General features: G+C 42.5%; 3 protein-coding genes across 10 annotated transcripts; 2 read left to right on the top strand and 1 right to left on the bottom strand.

Moving 5' to 3' along the window:
- Positions 1-42: 42 nt before the first annotated feature.
- pagr1 (PAXIP1 associated glutamate-rich protein 1) lies at positions 43-5,577 on the bottom strand. Of its 6 annotated transcripts, none has more exons than XM_031843438.1 (5): positions 5,337-5,577; positions 1,309-1,518; positions 735-1,056; positions 557-645; positions 43-422 (listed from the first exon to the last, which is right to left on the bottom strand). In XM_031843438.1, the coding sequence occupies exons 2-5, from the start codon at positions 1,475-1,477 to the stop codon at positions 187-189; spliced, it is 816 nt and encodes a 271-aa protein (XP_031699298.1). In that variant the 5' UTR covers positions 1,478-1,518; positions 5,337-5,577; the 3' UTR covers positions 43-186. The 6 variants fall into 6 exon arrangements, with proteins under 6 accessions (XP_031699298.1, XP_031699297.1, XP_031699294.1 ...); XM_031843437.1 differs by lacking the exon at positions 5,337-5,577 and adding an exon at positions 1,771-2,148; XM_031843434.1 differs by lacking the exon at positions 5,337-5,577 and adding an exon at positions 1,771-2,148 and having other exon boundaries at positions 1,309-1,515.
- Positions 471-8,644, top strand: kif22 (kinesin family member 22). 2 transcript variants are annotated; one of them, XM_031843431.1, is made up of 13 exons: positions 471-1,575; positions 2,856-3,050; positions 3,135-3,262; positions 3,362-3,513; positions 3,606-3,815; positions 4,557-4,953; positions 5,349-5,472; positions 5,828-5,948; positions 6,176-6,335; positions 6,905-7,008; positions 7,256-7,456; positions 7,563-7,622; positions 8,434-8,644. In XM_031843431.1, exons 1-13 carry the CDS (start codon positions 1,532-1,534, stop codon positions 8,461-8,463), a joined length of 1,926 nt encoding a protein of 641 aa, XP_031699291.1. In that variant the 5' UTR covers positions 471-1,531; the 3' UTR covers positions 8,464-8,644. The 2 variants fall into 2 exon arrangements, with proteins under 2 accessions (XP_031699291.1, XP_031699292.1); XM_031843432.1 differs by lacking the exon at positions 471-1,575 and adding an exon at positions 2,255-2,658 and having other exon boundaries at positions 8,434-8,469.
- A 158-nt stretch (positions 8,645-8,802) lies between these two features.
- LOC116381355 (trafficking regulator of GLUT4 1-like) lies at positions 8,803-14,836 on the top strand. 2 transcript variants are annotated; one of them, XM_031843441.1, is made up of 5 exons: positions 8,803-9,270; positions 10,985-11,280; positions 11,464-11,765; positions 11,862-11,991; positions 12,933-14,836. In XM_031843441.1, exons 2-5 carry the CDS (start codon positions 11,049-11,051, stop codon positions 12,947-12,949), a joined length of 681 nt encoding a protein of 226 aa, XP_031699301.1. In that variant the 5' UTR covers positions 8,803-9,270; positions 10,985-11,048; the 3' UTR covers positions 12,950-14,836. The 2 variants fall into 2 exon arrangements, with proteins under 2 accessions (XP_031699301.1, XP_031699302.1); XM_031843442.1 differs by having other exon boundaries at positions 8,816-9,270; positions 11,470-11,765.
- Positions 14,837-19,077: the final 4,241 nt, after the last annotated feature.

Genomic DNA, 19,077 nt, shown 5'->3' with positions numbered 1-19,077 from the left:
CCCATCGTTACTGAACGCTGATTACAACAGTTAACATTCTCCTGGGTTCAAATGTTTATTGCCAACATACAAAACACACATAGAAAACATACAAAACTTGTTAGATAAAAAAATTCAAGTTTTGAGAAAAGCCTGGAAAGCACTTGGCCCTATTTGCCTGTGAGCAAGTCCTCGTCTCTTAATACTTCAGTATCTCCTCTGTCTCGGGGAGAAGATGGTGTTGGGGTTGCTGTCTCGTTCCCTCTCCTTCTCCCGCTCCTTCTGGCTGTTCGGAGACAGAGCCGCCTCCTGCTTCTTTTCGCTCTTGAAGAGATCTCGGCCCGTACGCATGATGTGCTCCTCCATTTTGCGGTGGCGTTTCATGTCAGACAGCACCTTGTCCAGCCGAGCTTCCCTTTTCACAGAGGAGCGGGCCGAAGATCCTGGAAGGAAAGGGTGGGTGGGGGGGGGGGAAACGTCAACCAGATTTCCCTAAACCACCAAACCGGAGAAGACTGAAAACTATTCATTGACTTTGCTTATAAGGTTTTAAAAATCAAATCTCAGTGGTTATTACCTGGTGTTCTGCGTCTGTTCACAAAGGCATTTTTCGGCGTGGCTTGTGTTTGCTCTTCATCAAAGTCAAACTCAGTTGGACTTAGAGGCCTGTAAAAAAAACAGTAATGATGTTTCACATTACCTGTACACAAACAAAAATCCTAACTGATGAAATGATGAGAAATAGTCGTACTAACCTGCGGTCTCTCTCCTCCCTCTGTCTTTCCTTTGCTGCCCCTTGCTCGTCCTCTCTTTCAGGTGAGGGGGTACGATCGGGAGTAGGGGGCCTCCTAGGAAGGGGCTCAAAGTTCAGTTCCAGCATCTCCCCTTTAGAGAGGAGCTCATACAGTCTTTTGATCTCGGCAGGAGGGGGCATCCAGTTTTTGGGGTCCTCCATTTCCTCGTCACTGTACGCAAGCTCCCATTCACCGTCCACTCCCGCAGCCTGCTTTCCCTCTCCACCTCCCACCCCCGTGTCTGCCTGAGGTTCATCCTTGTGTACTTCTCTTTCCACTGCAGCTGAGGAGGCAGCACAAATGTGCACAAAGTCAGTCTCACAAAAGTACGACACTTCAGTATTACATGATATGTAGATTACTTTTTTTATTATAGGTACTACAGTTAAAGTACACAATGACACTGAACATTCAACTCTTTACAGTATTAACCTTGGGCACTTTCCAGACTCTGAGTAGTGGACTTTCTCCTTAATGATGAGATGTCTTCCCTGCTACGTGTGCTTTCAATGTGTGTGTGATTTGTGTTTCTTACCCTTTTCATTCTTGGTGTTTGCATCCTCTTCCGTGGCAGCTGTCATGTCCGTGTCCTGTTCGTGTGTGTCGCCCTCTTCCTCTTTGCCTGCTGCAGGTTTCTCTGCGTCGTGCACCCCCAGAGCCTCAATGCCCTCTCTCAGTGAGGAGTCTGTGGCTTCAGCCTGCATCCTTCCTACTGCTGCTGGTGAACTTAGTAGTCACAGATCTGCTAAAACACAAGCATGAATAATGAAAAGCTACATGTTAGTACAAATCAAAGTAATAGGTAAGTGGGGGGGTTCTCTTAAGAGTGGTACCAGGCTCATAACGTTTAACTGGTAACGTTAGCTGTTAACTTTGATGAATGGAAAGCAGTGGACAAAGCAACACATTACACGTAATATTGTACTTCTTTGACTTAACTATGTAGCTAACCTCAGGCCTAACCGTCAGATATGTATAAATAAGTTAAGATACGTGCCTCAAATGGTCATTACCGAATGTCCGGGTTGTCGCAGGTGTTGCTTAAATCGTCAAATTATCTTTCCCAGAGAATGAAATCACCGAAGCTCTCCATGAGACTTTTTAGAGATAATACACGATTATACAGAGACGTAAACATAGCGCCATTTTGGGTTGTGTGACGATCCGCTTGGTTCGGTGAGACCGCGCATTCCCGTTGATTAAACACCAAACGGATAGTCCGTCGACGCCGCGAACAGCGCGCGGCAGTTAAGCTGTGTGTTGTAGCGATCTACTGTTGGGACTACTTCCTTCTTCTTCTCTAATTTGATTGGCGGATCGCAACCAACTTCAACAGGTGCATACCGCCACCTACTGTACCGGAGTGTGAAGTTTCAGAATAAAAGTTGAATCACTGTTCTAAAGGATAATAATAATAATAATAATAATAATACGAATAATTATAATAACAGTAGTAACAATAATAATTAAAAGAATAAAACATAAAAAATAAAAAGGGACTACTTCCTGCGCAGCACGCAATCGCATACAGGGCTGAGTTCATGTTGGCCGAATTTTGAATAAACATATTTTGCTTCACTATTCGCTATGCCTCAATTTAAAATGTGTTTATACGTGTCTATAAACCATATATTGGACTACAATAGTCGATGCGCGACTGCATCGTATAAATTACGTTAAATAGGCCCCACCGTGTGAGCGAGTTCTGATTGGTCCACGGTCGTTTCCGGTTGCAGTGCTCCTTTATTTGAAAAGTTTTCGGTTAACGTCATGGTGTTTTTGGAGCTCCATCGCCATTGTTAAAAGACGGCTTCTGCAATGTTGCCAAAAGTGAAACTTGGATAAAAACAAAAGCGTTTGAACAAGGAGTCCGTAAGTAATATTGGTAAGCACGAACGAAACACTGTCATTACACTCTGTGAAGCAGTAACGTTTACGTACCTCAGCTAGCTAGGTGAGTAACGTAAACGTGACCTAAAGCTAGCTTATTATTAGCCGATTTACAGAGGTAAACAGCGTAAGCTCTAAGTCTGCTCGCCTGGTTTGTGCTAATATCTAACCTTTGTCATTTTTGTTTATTAGTTCAAATATGGCTCAGCGTTTGGCGGTGTCCGATGGAGCACACAAGAAGACCGCCAGCGTTCGGGTAGCGGTTCGCCTGCGACCCTATATGGACACTCAAGATGAGAAGGACGAGGGCCCGTGTGTGAAAGGCCTGGACTCACAGAACCTGGAAATAATCAACTGGAGAAACGCTACAGAAACGGTCAAATACCAGTCAGTGTCCTCGGCATCTCTGCACCTTAACTGTTTCTCATGCCTCCCTTATCCTCGTTGATATCTGTCATTATTGTCCAACAGTTTTGACGTGTTTCATGGTGAGCAAACAACACAGCAAGAAGTGTTCCTGTCATCAGTGAAGCCCATTTTATCACACGTACTGAATGGACAGAACTCCAGTGTCTTTGCTTATGGACCAACAGGAGCTGGTATGTCGCTGCCACATATTAACTCTTTTTTTTGTATATGACTTATTCATTTCCAAATTGCACCTATTGCTCACTAACTCCCCGCGTTCCCATCATCAGGTAAGACCCACACCATGATGGGCAGTTCAGATCAGCCGGGTGTGATCCCCCGAGCCGTTCGAGAGGTCTTCAAGCTGGTCAAAGCTAAAGATGGCAATGAAGGATGGGACTACAGCATCAGCATGTCTTATTTGGAAATTTACAATGAAAAGGTATAAATGGTTGGCAGTATAGATTCATGCTTTCTGTCCAAGTGAAATAGTGTAATGTTGTAAAAGAGTGTATAATATATCTTGTCTCTCAGGTGCTGGATCTTCTATCGCCAAGCTCCCAGGATTTACCAATCCGAGAGAACAAGGACAAGAACATCCTGATCCCTGGTCTGACTCACACAACTATCTCCTGCTTCTCAGATTTTGACAAACAGTTTGTCCCTGCCAGCCTCAATCGTACTACAGCCTCTACCAAACTAAATCAGCGCTCCAGCCGCAGCCATGCTATCCTCCTCATCAAGGTTTGATATGTCATCTGATTAACTCAAAGCAAAGACTGTTTGTTCATTTACAATTATCTTTGAGAATCATTCATTGAACTAGTCTGTCCGTGGATGTCCAGTGGATTTTTAAATGGCATCTTAAACAGGTCATGGCCTCTGAGCAGTAGGTCAGGATTTGGTGGGGTGGCTGTTGCTGAAATCAGTTCTCTTGTAACGCTCCTGCTAGCAACATCTGGGCTTTCTGGGACTATTCTGGGAGAGAAACAAACTTGTGTCTGCTGTTCTTACCTTAACTTTGTCCTCTTTTTGTCGTTCTAACTTCCTGTGCTGTATTGCTGAATGTACAATGTGTCACATTTATCAAAAAAAGCCTATTTGGCTGCCTACCTTTTACCTAATTTAAAGGGACAGTTCACCTCACAATCAAAAATGCATTTTTGTTTTTTCCTCCTCACCTGTAGTGCTATTTATCAATCTAGATTGTTTTGGTGCGAGTTGCCTAGTTTTGGAGATATCGGCCAAAGAGATGTCTGAATCCTTTCCATTATAAAGGAACTAGATGGCACTCAAAGCGCCAAAAATACAAATATTTTCAGAAATCATGACACACGGTAACACAAGATAAGATTCCTTCTACCGAACTACACCTACCAACCATATCACTGAGCAGAAGGAAGCATGCATCTACTCATGGGCGAGCGGCTCAGGTTCCTGTTTGCGATAGCACAAGATGTAAACTTTAATCTTTCCATGGTCTAGGTTGTTCGGACTCAGCGTGCCCTGCCCCACAGACAGCAGACGGGGAAGCTGTACTTGATAGACCTGGCTGGGTCTGAGGACAACCGTCGCACCGGCAACCAAGGCATCCGGCTGAAGGAGAGCGGCGCCATCAACCTGTCTCTCTTCACCCTCAACAAGGTCGTGGACTCTCTTAACTCGGGCACCGCCGCCCGCGTGCCGTACAGAGACAGTAAACTGACGCGGCTGCTACAGGACTCTCTGGGTGGCTCGGCGCACTCTGTCATGATCACCAACATTGCACCTGAATACAAATTCTATTTTGATACGTTCGGTGCTCTCAACTTTGCCTCCAAATCCAAGCTCATTGTGAACAAGCCCTTCACCTGTGAAACTGTGGCAGTGCCTGTGCTGCCAAGTGAGTAAAACTGAGTGAGAAATGCACTCGCCGATGTTATTAATAAATGTATATAACAGGCTGAGAAGAGGAAGCTCTGACAGAACGAGTTCCAAGCCCAATAGGGGGCATCTGTGTCACATCCCAGAGGATGGTGACGAAGAGTAAACAATCAGCTATTTATGATGTATGTCATTTTAAAATGTTTTTTCCCAACACCTGAAGTTAGCTGATCTTAAATAGATTGTTGATGCTGTTCTCCCGTGTGCTTTAGTTCTGGCACTGCAATGCAGCCTTGACTGATGCCGTGCCGTCTTCATCTGTATTGCTTTACACTCTAGAGATCCCCACAAATAGTGTTGCCTGAGTGCACGGAATACTAAACTGTTAATTTTCCCTTCTACCTTCATCTCCAGTGAAGCGGGCCAGAGAAGACCACGAGGCAGGGGGGTCTGGCACCGAGCCACAGAAGAAGAAGAAGCAGAAAGACGAGAGGAAAAGTGAACAGGACGGCTCCTCGCCGTCTTCACATTTCCACAGGTTAAAGATCGCACACTAATCAGACTGACGTTTGACTGTGACAAAAACCACATTAAATTCAGTCCACAACAAGCCTAGTGGCCTTAATTCAGTGGCTCCCCTTTTTTAATGGCTTGTGCTGAAAGCAACTCTCTCTGCTGTGCTCCCATTGGCTACAGCTGCTGTGTCTGCTGGGATCTTTTTGGGACCGACACAAACGCGGCTTCCTTGCCATCTGTTATGTGTATGGATCTGTCTGTGCCTCGGATTTGTCAACCTTTTGACTTCTGAGTGCATTTCAAAGCCTCGGTCCGTACTGCCACCACTCGCTGTCGACCTACTTTTTCTCTCTCTTGATTTTGTTTGTCCGTTTCAGTTTGTCAGAACCGTCAGTGATGGACAGACTAATAGCTCTGGAGAAGCTGATGATGAACTGCCAGGACAAGGATGAGCGCAGCATGCTGAAAGATGTAGCCCAGTCTCGCAAGGAGATCCAGGTGAAAACACATTGCTACAGAACTTGAGTTTATCCACCTGGTTGTCATGTAACCCTGCATAATATAGGTTCTAGTCATTTAAATCTGCCCCTGGTCCAACCTCTGTCTCTACTGTCTGTAGGTGATTTACCAGATGCTGATGCTTGTCAGATCTTTATACTGATTGATCAACTCTTCCTCGTGGATATTTGATAGCCAACCTTGCCACTCTGATTTTCTTTTTACAGGAGATCAAAGAGAAGCAGAGGGAGTTTGAGAGCAAGGCCATGCTATTCAGTCGTTTGGATGGAGAAAAGTCCTTCAAGAACAGCACAGCTCCTCTGCAAAGAAAACCGTCAGCTGCCACCAAAGCCAATAAGCAGCAGGCGGTGGTCCAGCCCCTACAGGGTCAGTTAGAAATGTAACTCGCCTATGCACACTTAAATTCAAGTTGTATGATTTAGCTGACAGTCAAATAGAAGTTTAATTTCATCTAATGGGGAACGCATGCAGAGAATCACCATATTCAGACTATAAACCTATCGGATACTGCTGTCTTTAATTTGACCTACACTAAGGAAGGAAGGAAAGAAACTGACTTTGAAAATGCTTTTTTTCCTTTTGCGTACTCGTCTTCTGTTACGTTTCCCTAAAGAGTAGTCGCCCACTAATTCCATCATGTTGAATCACTGGACTTATTGATGAGCTGCAATGTGATACAAGAGCTCAGTCTACAATATAGAAGCCAGAAAATGGATCCAGTGACGACGACGACGAGGAATTATTTTTCAAACCCTCAGCATTTTATGAGTGAGAATCGTGCATTTGGCTTTGAAATCGTACCAGACTCTAAACAAAATATGACATTGTAACTGTTTCAACCCCTCCGTGCTAGTATTTTCATTGTAAACAGATTGGGTTCTAATGTGTCGCATTGTGTGAATACAACATTAATTTGTGTGTTTCCTCCCCATCAGTGACCCAGCTCCAGCTCCAGCCTCTTCAGCAGCTGGCCGTCGTCAAAAAACAGTCCGTCTGCGTCAAGAAGAAGAAAGAGAGGAAGATTTCAGACCAGGTTGAGGTCAGCATTCAGGCCTCGGCTGTGATGCACTTAGCTTGACACATCTGCAGCATTGCAAGCATCAGATACAAGCTGACGTGGTGCATTAGGCTCAATTTTGTTTTTTTTATCTCGACTGTTGCTGCAACATCTCACATTTATTATGTCAAAATGAACCTTCTCTCTCGGCCACAATATGTGTATACATTTTGACCGTGTACAGCTTCTATAGTCTAACTTTACACTGCGTGTGTCTCTTCTGTCGCAGCTTCCAGATGGTAAAGAGAATATTATGGAGACTGGTTGGGAATCCCAGCTTGACACGTCGGTGCTGGAGCACTCCAGACAGAAGATCCTGCAGGTTCTCAACACGGGCACCCTCAAAGAGCTGAAGGGTCTGCAGCAGATCGGAGATAAGAAGGCGAAGCTCATCCTGGGCTGGAGGGAGATCCAGGGTCACTTCATAAAGGTCAGCAGAGAAAATGTCCGGCGCAGATCTGGTTTCAATCACAGCGATGTGTTATCTTGTTTTTCTCACTTTGCATTTACTTTAATTATGCTTTGATAATCTGCAGTTGGAGGATGTGATGAAAGTTGAGGGTATGACGGCGAAGAGATTTTCCACCTTCATGAAGGTAAGCCAAGACTTCAGTGAAATATTTGGGGGTGGTCTGTTCTACCTATTGAAATAGAATATCTCTATCGTTCCACCTCATTGGTCTGTACTGAAATTTCTCATTAACTATTTGATGGATTCCCATGAAAATCTGTATGAATCCTACTCGTTTGTTTGTTTGTTTTTTTTTGCAATCCTGACGTTTTTTTGCTTGAGATTGACATTTGTGATTTTAAAGAACCAGTATTTCAGTGCATCTATTAACAGAAATAGAGTATAATATTCATGTGCGTATAATCACCAGAAACGATTAATCGTTGTGCTTTTTGACCCCTTCATAGCGAGAGCTTTTCACGTTTTTTGCTTAACCTCAAGGCCGCGGTTGTGGAACTGCAGTAATGTGAGCCGAATAGCGCAAAACCCCCGCGGTACCGCAGTCTGAAGTGTTGTTTTTGTTCTTGTTGTAAGAATGACCTCTGAGCGAGGCGAGCAGCGGTACCGCAGTTGTTGCTCTTGGCGGCTCACATTGCCGCAATCTTATAAAGGGAGGAGTAAGCAATTTTGGTTTGTGACCTAATAACTTCAAAATAATGGCGTTTCGTCAGTCTGGGCTTTACTTACTGTTTATGGTGAACATCGTAACTACTAAACACCAGCATGGTGTCACTGTGAGCACGTTAGCGTCAATCTCCACAGCCGCTAGCATGGCTGACGCACTAATGCATTCGAGGCCATGACCAGTATTTGCGCATTGTGCAGCTTTTAGTGATGATCTTGCTATTTCTCGGTACTAATATTCACTCTTTTTTTTTTTTTTTTTTTCCCTGCAGGCAAACATCCTGAGCACCATGGGGAAGTGATTTTATTTTTATGTTTTTAAGTCTTTTAATTTTTTTTAATATTGTACCGTTTTTGTTAAATGTATATCAATTCTATCGAAAGCTTTTGACGTGTATGCTTTGCTTCAAGATGTTTTTGTAGTTACTACTGTGCTCCAGCTGGTGGCGCACTGCTGCTTTTTAATAAATATCTCACGTGACATTGAATGTTTTGAGTGTTTATTTCATCACAATAAATAAATGTCATGGACTTTCACATTACCTAATGTACCCTTATTGCCTCTTAAATCAGTCGCCCTGTTTGGGGGAAGTTATCTCCTGTTTCTGGGTTTAAAAACTCCAATTGGGTTCATTTTTTAACTTTCGTCCTCTGCGAGGTGGAGACACGAGGACACGTTTTGTATCACAGGCTGATGTGACGCAGCATCAGTGGATGAATGTTAAACGTGAAAAGCAGTTTTCTTGGTTGAGGAGAGGAGGATGCCATAAACAGCCTCCTCGATTTCACGTTTCCTTTCTCTCACGCGCGCGCGCACACACACACACACACACACACCCCTCCTCTCTTACTCCAGCCTGCCGTCCAGGATACTCTCCATCCATCCCAGCACACTGCACCGGAACGAGGCGCCACACCCCCGCTTCGCCAGCTTTCACATCCAATAAAGGAAATTGTCGGATTTTTCCTCTCAAGAAGCGCACGTTCACACGTCTTCGTGTCTGATGTTTTATTTGTTTTGGGTTAGTGTTTTTTTTTTTTTGCACCTGAGAACGATGTCAAGACTAGGCACACTCCGGCTGCGTTGAGACAGGCGCTGGAATAAACAGGTCAGTTTGATTTATATTCATACAGCCACCGTGTGCGCGTGTCCCCCTGGGTGTTGGTCTGAAATGCTAAATTCCTATTCGGTCACAGTTTGGTATAAATGCAAGCATCTAATGCAGGCTGCATGTTTTCTTTCTGCTTATTGCAATTCAGCAGCTCACAACCACTGAATTTAAACGACGAGCAGCAAGCTCATTAATCCCCCCCCTCCCACAACACGCACACACGCACTCTTCTATCCGAGTATTTGTCCTTTGTCCTTATTTTATGCTCTCTTTTTTTTTTTTTACCTTTTGTACTGTGCCCAACAACCGGCCATCATGTATTGGCGCTTGTGTACACACGGGGAAATAATGGTATTTACACACCTGCACGGAGATGGCTGCTACTATCGTTTCAAAGGAACGTGCTCTCCATCTGCATGCCTTTGTGCTCCCCGTGCCATTGTGACCTGCTTTCATTGTAACCTGAGATTGCATGGTCTGCTGTTTTAAAGAGGCCTGACTTGTAGTGAGACTTGTGTTTTTATCGGTTTACCTGGAATCTATTTATTTACAATTCAACATGATATAAGGGGTGATCTTAAATAAGCATCAATGTGATGTGGATTAAGAGGCTTGTGGTGTTATTGAGCCTGGGCTGCGACTCTAAATCGGCTGAAGCAGAATGTATTTACTGTATATTAGAGTGAGAAGGATGTTCACTATTTCATAAAGCATAAGCCCAGCATTATTTTCTTTGGACCTCCCCTTGAATTGGAAAAGGAAATGCAACACATCTCTACATAACAAGACATTTGGTACAACTAATTTCGCCATCAATAACAAAGAATTTCCGATGTTGTAGGCCAATTTTAATTTAAATCTCAAAAGATCATTCTCTACTGATTTAGCATTGCACTGATCAAAACTGATGCAGAATAATCCGATATCATCTATTTTTGTATTTCACACATTCTTCTTCCTTGTCACAACCCGACGCCTACATTACCCACAATGCTATTAGATGACCTTAGCAGTTCTGTCGGAGACTCCTTTAGCCGCTCATGCAGATTTAGCGCAGCTCCCTCTGAATCCACAAAAAGCTTCAGCCAGATGTTTTGATACGATAGTATTCCCCAAGAGATGGAAACAGATTTCGACGAGTTTCCTTTTAATGGAATATTTCTCATGATTATCACATTAGCAATAGCCACAATTATGGAAAACACAACAAAATGATGTGCCCGGTTCACTGAATATTCAAACCATTGTTTAATCACGAACCAAGAGCTGTGATGGTCAGAACAATAACACGCTTTGTAGAAATATTAATTTAGATTAGTAATGACAAAGATTCAGTAGTTTGATTCTCTAAACATAATGATCTTATTAACTTCTAGTTGATTTTGATGAAGAAAATAAACCCTGACGCAGAGGCACGAGTGTTGCTAAACACACAGTAATATTCTGTGTTGCATACAATATTAATCATTTCAGTATTTCATCTTTTTATTTGTTTATAATGAAATAAAAACTTTGGGTTGAGAAAAAGTTAAACACTGCTATTCCCGAAAAGTTAGAGCCCTTTCTTCAGCATAAAGAAAAGATACATCTTTCCCTTCTCCTCTTCCAAACCCTCTTTCCCACCACAATTATTTTTGTACAGTCCCTAAACCGATGGGAGGAAGCGTCTCCTGTTCATAAATATGCTTAAAATCATTTTTCTGGCCCCCAGGTGAACTACAGGCAGCACTCACAGGACTGGACCACAAACAAAGGCTTCGTTTTTCGCTGTCAGCATGGCTGTGAACACGATGCCATCTCCCACCATTTGGTCAGGGGAGGAACAACCAACGCTGCTGGACCAGGAGGACTCTCTGTCGAGCCAAGTTGCCGTCACTATGCCATGCCCACCAGTCGGAGGTGAACCACTCATCCACAGCAGCAGCAGCAGCCCGGTCAGCACACGGCCTCCCCGCAGCAAATCCAAAGGCGAGCTAGTGATAGTCATCAACGAGAAGCTGAAGAACAGTAAGTTTGACCTCCTGTTAAAGCAGCGGGTGGGTGGAGGAGGGGAGGTCTCACACAGCTGCTGAGTCAGCTCACCCGGGGAAAGTCAAGTTCAAGTGCACGAAAGAGCTCCTGGTGGCGCACACACATATTCACCTCCTCCAATGTTTTAAACATGTGGCCCGTCCTTTTCGTCCCCTCCATGTGTAGGTAATGGGATCCACCCAGCGTCCGCCGACAGCACCTCTCCGGTCATCTGCTCTCCTCCCAGAAGACAGCACTCCATCTCTTACCCCCATCACAACAAGACCAGGAAGGGGAGCAGGGCGAGCTCCATCGGCTACACTGCCTTCTCGCCCAGGCCGTCGATCTCTCGCCACTCCAGCATCGCCACCAACCCGCCCTTGGACCGGACCAAAATCAAAGACTACCTCCTCCTATCTGTGCTGGCCTGCTTCTGCCCCGTCTGGCCCATCAACATTGTGGGATTTGTCTACTCCATCATGGTGAGAGAAGGATCTTTTGTTTTTGTTTTGTTTTTTACTCTTAATAGGCACCTGTATCAAACCACAGCTAACAGATGGTTCAACCTTCTCCTTCAGTCCAGGAATAGTCTCGAGCAGGGAAACCTGGACGGCGCCGTGCGTCTGGGACGCGTGGCCAAGATGCTCTCCATCGTGTCACTAGTAGGAGGGACGGTCATTATCGTCGCCTGCATTGTCAACCTGGCTAGTGAGTGTCCCAAATCTGACCTTTAAACCATAACCTCACCCTTTTACCCCCTGTGTGCAGTGATTCTTCCCCCTTGAATTCGTAGCAATAGCCCGGCTACCACTGATCCTCCTGACCTAATCACCTGCCCCTTTCCCCCTGTATCCATTCCCATTTAGCTCTTTTTGCACAATCTGACTGTAATCACTGACATTATCACGCACTATACAATATTTAGACACTGTGGCACTTTAGGAACTGTGTCTACTCAGAGATCAGAGATCGGAGCATTTTTGGTCAAATCTATATTTCCTGCCATGTTTTGTTTCTTTGCACGGGCGGCCTCCAGCTGTAATCAACTGCATGCCTCAGATTGCTTTGTGTTCATCCATAGAGTGACCTGTGTAGTTCGCTTTCTGTTCTATGCCTTGCCTTGTTTGCTTGTACAAAATGTTAAATCTTGCGGTCCCTGTACCATATGTATCCGTATATACAGTATAATGTCAGTGTGTGAGTTGTTGACATGCTCACAAGACAAATGTACATTTATTGTACCAAATAAAGGGATTCTGATAACAGATCAGTGATTATGACTTATTATAGATTTGTAAAGAAAGGACCTAGTATTTGTCTTTTGCAGTACTGTGTGTTTAAATATATATACATGAAGGGCCAGTCAGTTAAATGATTATTTGCCGTTTCACTTCAGTTCAAGCAGATACTTATCTGTACTCTTGCTTTTGAATGCAGCCTGTTGGGTCTCATTAAGCCAAGAGATGTCCTAATTAACTTAATGGCTGGAAGAGAAATTGTACACACAACTTTAAGGCTTCTGGGACTCAACAACTCATGTGTTTCTCATTACATAACTTGTCCTCTGTGGTCTGTGAAAGTTGATACATCTATATCAAGTTGCAGAATATTTAGCTCTTCAACTAATACGCTTCCTTTTCTTTTTTTAGTAAATGTGAAAACCTGAGTTTCATCCGAGGATGAAACTGGATTAGGCAACTGACCGTCTGGCCCGCATCTGCACCAACGTCTTTACCGCCTCGTCATTACCTGGATGTGTGACAAATATGCACCCGATATACAGTGCTTACTTGTATTTCTCTAATCTATATAAATCCCTTTTTGCTAATGGAAGAAAGTAAAATATGCAATTGCTGCCCTGAGTCAGGAGGGGGGAGGGGGTTGTCTGTTCGATGGAGATGAGAGTAGACAGTCTAATCAGCCCCTTTGTATTCTGGTCAACACATTCAGAACGATTCTCAAGAAACACTTCACTTCCCATCATCACCCGCAGAATGGACTCAGACGAGGTGGACTGGAGACTGGGGAGACCAGTGGAGGGGGGTCATAGAATGTGAAAGGGAAAGGATTGCCTCCCATCTACAGCGTCACATGAAACAAAATGTCTGCCCTCGTCCATCCTTTACTGCAGCCAACAACAGGACACATCAGAGCTTTAGCTTGCCGGTAAATCCCCTCGGATACATGGAGAAGGCTCTAGGATTTGTGGTTGCATTGGAATCACAGAGCAGAAACTCACTCAATTCCTTCGCAGAGAAGAAACACTTTGAATCGCAGTATGTCCTCTTGTTTCGGACTCTTCTCCGTGGTTCTCCTGCCCATACATCCTGTGTTTGAGAGTGAGTATGGGTGGCAAACGAGGATGAAAAAGAGGCTTATCAAGGACTAGCTACGGGTGCTAAACTGAAAGGGATTATGGAAAGTCTCCCACAGAAGGCACAGTCATCACTGCAAGGAAAATGTGTGCCAAAAAAAATGCAGAGGGAAAGTTCCTTGCTTTGTAAAGACTCAAATGATCACAGAAATGTGATCATTTGTGGAGAGGAAAGTGTTTTCTGCTCTGCTGCAACTTTACTGTATATCTGCTGACACCACTGACCACTGTGAGCCTGGGAGGGGTACATGTTCACACACACACACACACACACACACACACACTGTAGCAAGACATTAATTTTACAGTGAAACTAATTATGCTACATCTATAATCTTTTGATAATGTTTGTAAAAGATCGTTTTGAAACAGAGTATATGCACGTAGGAATCAATATTTGGTTAACAAATGAAATAGCTTGTGATTGCAGGCAAAGTTGGTGGCTGTGGCCTCAGTCTGCATCCACAGGTATAGCCTGTACTTATAAACCAGACATATTGTGGTTTTTTTGTCCCTTGAAAAATCCCTTAAACAGTAATGAACACCTTAATTATGTGCCCATTTTCTTTTCACACACAGTGGGATGCTGTTTTTTTTTGAATTTGTAACACACTGGTTCAAACACGGTTTTATAGGTGTAAGATATTAACAGCACTATGCTGAGAACTACTTTTAAAATGTAATTAATTATCATTGTTATTATTATGATTATATATTTCCTATGTATCCTTAACTAACCTCTAATCTTAATCTACCTGTGATTCTCACTGTGATCTGAAACAACTGGGTTTCATCTAGAATGGATGAAACTCTCCTTGTTTATTAGACCTTAGATTTTGAATCATGTACAGAAACAGAAATCGTGAGCTCACACCTGCAGTCTGTTATGATTAAATATGACAGCTTTCCCTCGGTTAGCACTTAATATGTAAATTGAATTGTAATCAACAGTTAGTGCAGGTATAAATCTCAATATTGTGAAGATTCTGTAGTTGATATGAGTTAGCTTTAAGTAGTTATGGTCTAACATGTTACCACCAGGCTTCTATAATCTTTGTGGTTATTGGCATGTTGTGGATTTTTATTCATGTTTGACAATAGAAGATGAAAATTACAAAGATTAACTGGCATTTGGAATATTATACTTCTGCAGCACATTCCTAATAAAGACAAAATGCATGCAATGTGTTTTCATTGTGTTTTGCAGAGATAAGGAGCGGCGGGGGAGATTAAAGAGATTTTGTTTTTGTGGGGGGGAAAATAAGTGTCAAAAGTGAGCAATATCCAGAGAGCTTAGCCACTGAGAAGAGATTGCAGTTCAGCAGATGAGCCGGTGAAGTATTAATGTAGTTGTCCGTACTGTTATAGTGTGTAAGCTGAAGGGATTGAAAGTGCATCCTGTTGTCAGACAGCAGGAAGAGCAAAAGGCTGAAGAGAGACGCTCTGAGCCGAGGAAATACACTGAGAGCTAAAGTCTCAGATGACTTCAACAAAAACAAAGCAAAAATAAAGACACACCTCATTATTTTCTTTAAGGTTTTTTAAACCCTTAAAGCTATTACTATTGGCTGCTTACACTGACTATTTAATTTATGAGCATTCATAACAAGAGCAGTGGATGGACAATATTTTTGGGATTATCATAAAGAACAAGCAGGCTTACTGTTTTTATCGTTAGTTATAGGTTTTGAGACCCAAACTAAAAGTGGTTAACATTTAACAGCGCTGCATGTTCTGCACCACAATGGCCAACTGATACATTAACAACGTCATACCTTTTATTTTAAACTCGCATTGCAAGAATTAGTCAAGACAGCATAAGCAACTGTTTTGATAATTGATTAATCGTTTCAAAAGTAATTTTTAAAGGAGCGAGATTACGAGTCTAGAGTCATGCCGGCCACTCAGTGACGATGGACTGAGACACAGCAGTGCTTTCATTTAAATGCTAACGTCGTTTTAGTCAAGAGTTTGCATGCTAACATGTGCTCATTAGCACTCAACAGAAAGTTCCTAGAGGGCGCTATTAAAAAAAGCTGTTACTGACACTTTCAGAGTTGGGGTCAGAGGTCACCTCCAGAGTAATTCCCATGTTCATTTCAGGAGGTGAGTGTTTTTAATGCCAAAATGTAAATATCCAGCTATTCTGTGTTCCTCCTCGAGGCTTTTACACAATGGGTTGATAATAAAACAATCAATATCATTAACAAGTATGAAGGGAGAGCTGTAGTTGGGTTGATTGTTTTCTTAGGTAGGCTACAACATGTGGTTGTTAGCTTAGTTGCTAACATGAAATCCCAGTTGGGGATGCTGTTGAGATTCTCTCCTACGTTGATTGCCACATGTGACTGATAGTGAGTGACTGACATGAGGATGAGTTTAGCATCATTGTTCTTTGATGCAAAATGCATTTATAGGAATGATTTGTTCTGTTTATGTTCTCTTGATGCAGGAGATGTGTTAGGTTGGTGCATTTAAGATTGCTTTTTTGTTTCCCCCCATTAAATCAAGTAGATGCCACTCACGTGAATTTAAGTGTTAAAAAAAAAGTGCTTCCTAACAAGTGGCTAAATGCATCATCACGCCGACTAGTCAGTCTTAACAGCCTCGTTGTGTATACTCTCGTTCATGTGACCGTGGTGTAGTTCCTTTAAAGCCTGAACATAACATACCATCAGCTTTTACTTCTGCCGGCTGCATTCACGCTTCAAACATCATAAAAGTGGTTTTCATTTATGAAGATCATCTTGCTGAACAAATCGTGTAAGTATCTTAAACTTTTGTGTGCCAAAGAGTTTTTCCTGGTCTTACAAGATGTTTGAAAGATATTGTGATGTTTTATAGACCACATGATTAATGCATAGCTCCCAGTGAAGTGAGTGCTCTGTTGTAATAACGAACATTAACAAAATACTGAACATGCAAAATATACATGACTCTATATTCAGTGTATAAATTAAATTGTGTCACATTTTTCGTAAAGCAACGTTTCCTTTGCTCACAGAGATAAAAATCAACTACATTTGCAGAAATATGACCGCACTCACAAAGTCTGACAACAGCACATTTCCCCACGCCAATGTTAACATTCTGACAACCAAAGATATTTTCCTTCGTACTCAGCTAATTTAACAGTAGGTATACAGTGCTGTGTGGCTCGGAAGAGGATCAGCATACTAGATGGAGTCACATCCAGATGCAGTAAGTGGGTCAGGGATTATCCAGCTGGGTCACATAAACACTGAGGCTGTGAGTCAGCTTGGCAGCGTTTGGATGCATCATGATCATCCTGTCAGTCAGATAATGAGATGCACTGACCTGTGGCCGTGCTGTTCTGTTAGTGCCTGCTTAGTTTGCGAACCGAACTGGGGCCGTTCTACAATCATTACGAGTGTGAATTATTGCTTCAAAAGGATTGTTGTGGATTTTCAATTTAGAGAGAGGAAAGTGAAAAAAGTCTGTTCAAAGGCTCCCTTTGAAAGGGATCCAGTGACGGCTGTCTGTTACTGTCAACACAGAGAATTATCAGCTCCAGTTTCTATTCATCTTTCAGTCAGTAGGACTTTTCTGTTTGTTGTGAAAAAACTGTCATAATTGTGTGGCGAATGATTAATGAGCTGGCAGGGCTCACTAATAATCCTGGAATGGATTGAAGCCGTAATCAATATCATTTGTGACATCTGTGCTTTTACTGCTAAGACAAGTGAAAATGTGCTGGAAAACAAAGTCAACTGTGGACTAAAAGGTCTTTTCCAGAGCAGCCATTTTGTTACAGTAGGAGAATCACAGGTGTCACTAACATTAACAAGGCTCTGTTTCATTCATAAAACACATTTTGAATGCCGTGTTTGAACGGCTGGTATGAATGCAGTGTTTGTCTCTTACATTACTTCAAGATGAAGGTATGTAGCTACAACAGAAATGCTGTTTTTGCAACTTCAAATTGAGGTAATTGGCCATTCTGCACGGATAATTGCAACAATTCCACATTAATAAGCATGTGAAGAAGGGGGAGGTGTCCTGATATCTAGGCAATTCATGGAAATCTAGGAACTGTGTTAGAAGTGAGTGTATCTACATGAAGCTGAATTGAAATGCGATGTGAGCTTCAGGCTCATATTTGGCCCATTTTTTTTTTTACTGTACATCTGCTAGCTTCAACCTTTCATCACATGCCTGGCTAGGTGGCAGTAATGTGCTCATTATCGGCTCTTTAGTGTAATGAAAACCACTTATCATCACAGAGTGGATTCAGAGCTCTGTGGTGAAATGTCAATAAGATTTATATCAAGGGTCTTAGTTTGTCTCCATTCTGTGGTGTCTTCATTCCACTTGTATCCTCAGCAGCAGCCTTTTAGTACACTGAATTGTTTTTTGTCAGTTTTATTGTTATGAAATGACCATGCAAAGATTCTTCAGCTGGAGCGAATTGCAGTTTTAATAGTTCCTCAATAACATTGGCTGAAACAACTCTAATACATCTTTTATTCTCACAAAACAAAGAATATTGTGAATGTTTATTCAAATCAAATCAAAGTTTGGAGCATCAGACAGACAGATGTTTGGTGTTGAAGTACACTATTGTGTGACATAATGTGCTGCTAGTAGCTCTCGTTGTTATCCATTATGTGTTTTCCCGTTCAGCAGTAATGCTGGCTGCTCGTGCCTGCAGAGAGGACACGGCTTAGTTTTAAATAAATGTTTGTGGCTTCACAGAAATCTGCTAAACCGCTGGATTTTAGATTAATCCTCCCTGATTGAAAAGAGCTGCTATTATTTAACAGTGCGTCTGTCTGCATCACTAAAAAGCGAGTTTTTCTGGATATTGCTTTGTACAGCGAAGTCTACTTTAAGATGTTACTGCAACTCCTGTTCATCTTTGAAATGGAATCAATCACCTTTATGACTCGGTGGCCATATCTCGTTATGTTTCAGATGCAATTCAAAAACATTGAAAATCGAATGTTTGCTTTTTAACAGTAATCTCCGTTTAGATCAAAATCTGCAGCCCAGTCCACCTCCCTGCAGCGTTCTAAAATATAAAAGATTAGACCTATTTTATCTGCAGAGACGCATTCTTGTTGTTATTACAAATGGAACTGGACTATTGCACTGTTCTGTATCTGTGTTTACTCAAACGCTTTCAAAATTGCTTCATAAAAACCAAAGACTTCAGCAAGAGAGTATGTGTGGAACTCCAGTTTTAGCATTTCTACATTTGTTACCTGAAGAGTTAAAGATTTAAATGATCACTTTTAAGCCTTGCATGCATGTTTAGCTTCTGAATATCTCCATAGGGGGGTTCTTAATAAATGATTCACAACCTCGACTCTGTAACAACCTGTCGGATCAGACAGCTCTTACGCTTTTTTTTATAAAAGGTTATATAAAAGGTTGTTATTAGTTATATTTACATGAGT

Source organism: Anarrhichthys ocellatus, unplaced genomic scaffold, assembly GCF_004355925.1.
Source record: "Anarrhichthys ocellatus isolate YVR2014 unplaced genomic scaffold, GSC_Weel_1.0 scaffold4, whole genome shotgun sequence".
Lineage (NCBI taxonomy): Eukaryota > Metazoa > Chordata > Actinopteri > Perciformes > Anarhichadidae > Anarrhichthys > Anarrhichthys ocellatus.
This window is presented reverse-complemented; position numbering and strand designations above follow the sequence as displayed.

Bases quoted from the DNA above. Each gene is read 5' to 3' on its own strand.
- pagr1 (XM_031843438.1), bottom strand. From the start codon at position 1,477: ATGCAGGCTGAAGCCACAGACTCCTCACTGAGAGAGGGCATTGAGGCT. The intron at 1,057-1,308 runs GTAAGAAACACA...CTGCCTCCTCAG, and splicing joins AAACACCAAGAATGAAAAGG to CTGCAGTGGAAAGAGAAGTA. The intron at 646-734 runs GTTAGTACGACT...TTTTTTTTACAG, and splicing joins AGGGAGGAGAGAGACCGCAG to GCCTCTAAGTCCAACTGAGT.
- kif22 (XM_031843431.1), top strand. From the start codon at position 1,532: ATGAATAATGAAAAGCTACATGTTAGTACAAATCAAAGTAATAG. The intron at 3,514-3,605 runs GTATAAATGGTT...CTTGTCTCTCAG, and splicing joins TGGAAATTTACAATGAAAAG to GTGCTGGATCTTCTATCGCC. The intron at 7,623-8,433 runs GTAAGCCAAGAC...TTTTCCCTGCAG, and splicing joins GATTTTCCACCTTCATGAAG to GCAAACATCCTGAGCACCAT.
- LOC116381355 (XM_031843441.1), top strand. From the start codon at position 11,049: ATGGCTGTGAACACGATGCCATCTCCCACCATTTGGTCAGGGGAGGAA. The intron at 11,281-11,463 runs GTAAGTTTGACC...CGTCCCCTCCAT, and splicing joins CAACGAGAAGCTGAAGAACA to GTGTAGGTAATGGGATCCAC. The intron at 11,766-11,861 runs GTGAGAGAAGGA...CTTCTCCTTCAG, and splicing joins GATTTGTCTACTCCATCATG to TCCAGGAATAGTCTCGAGCA.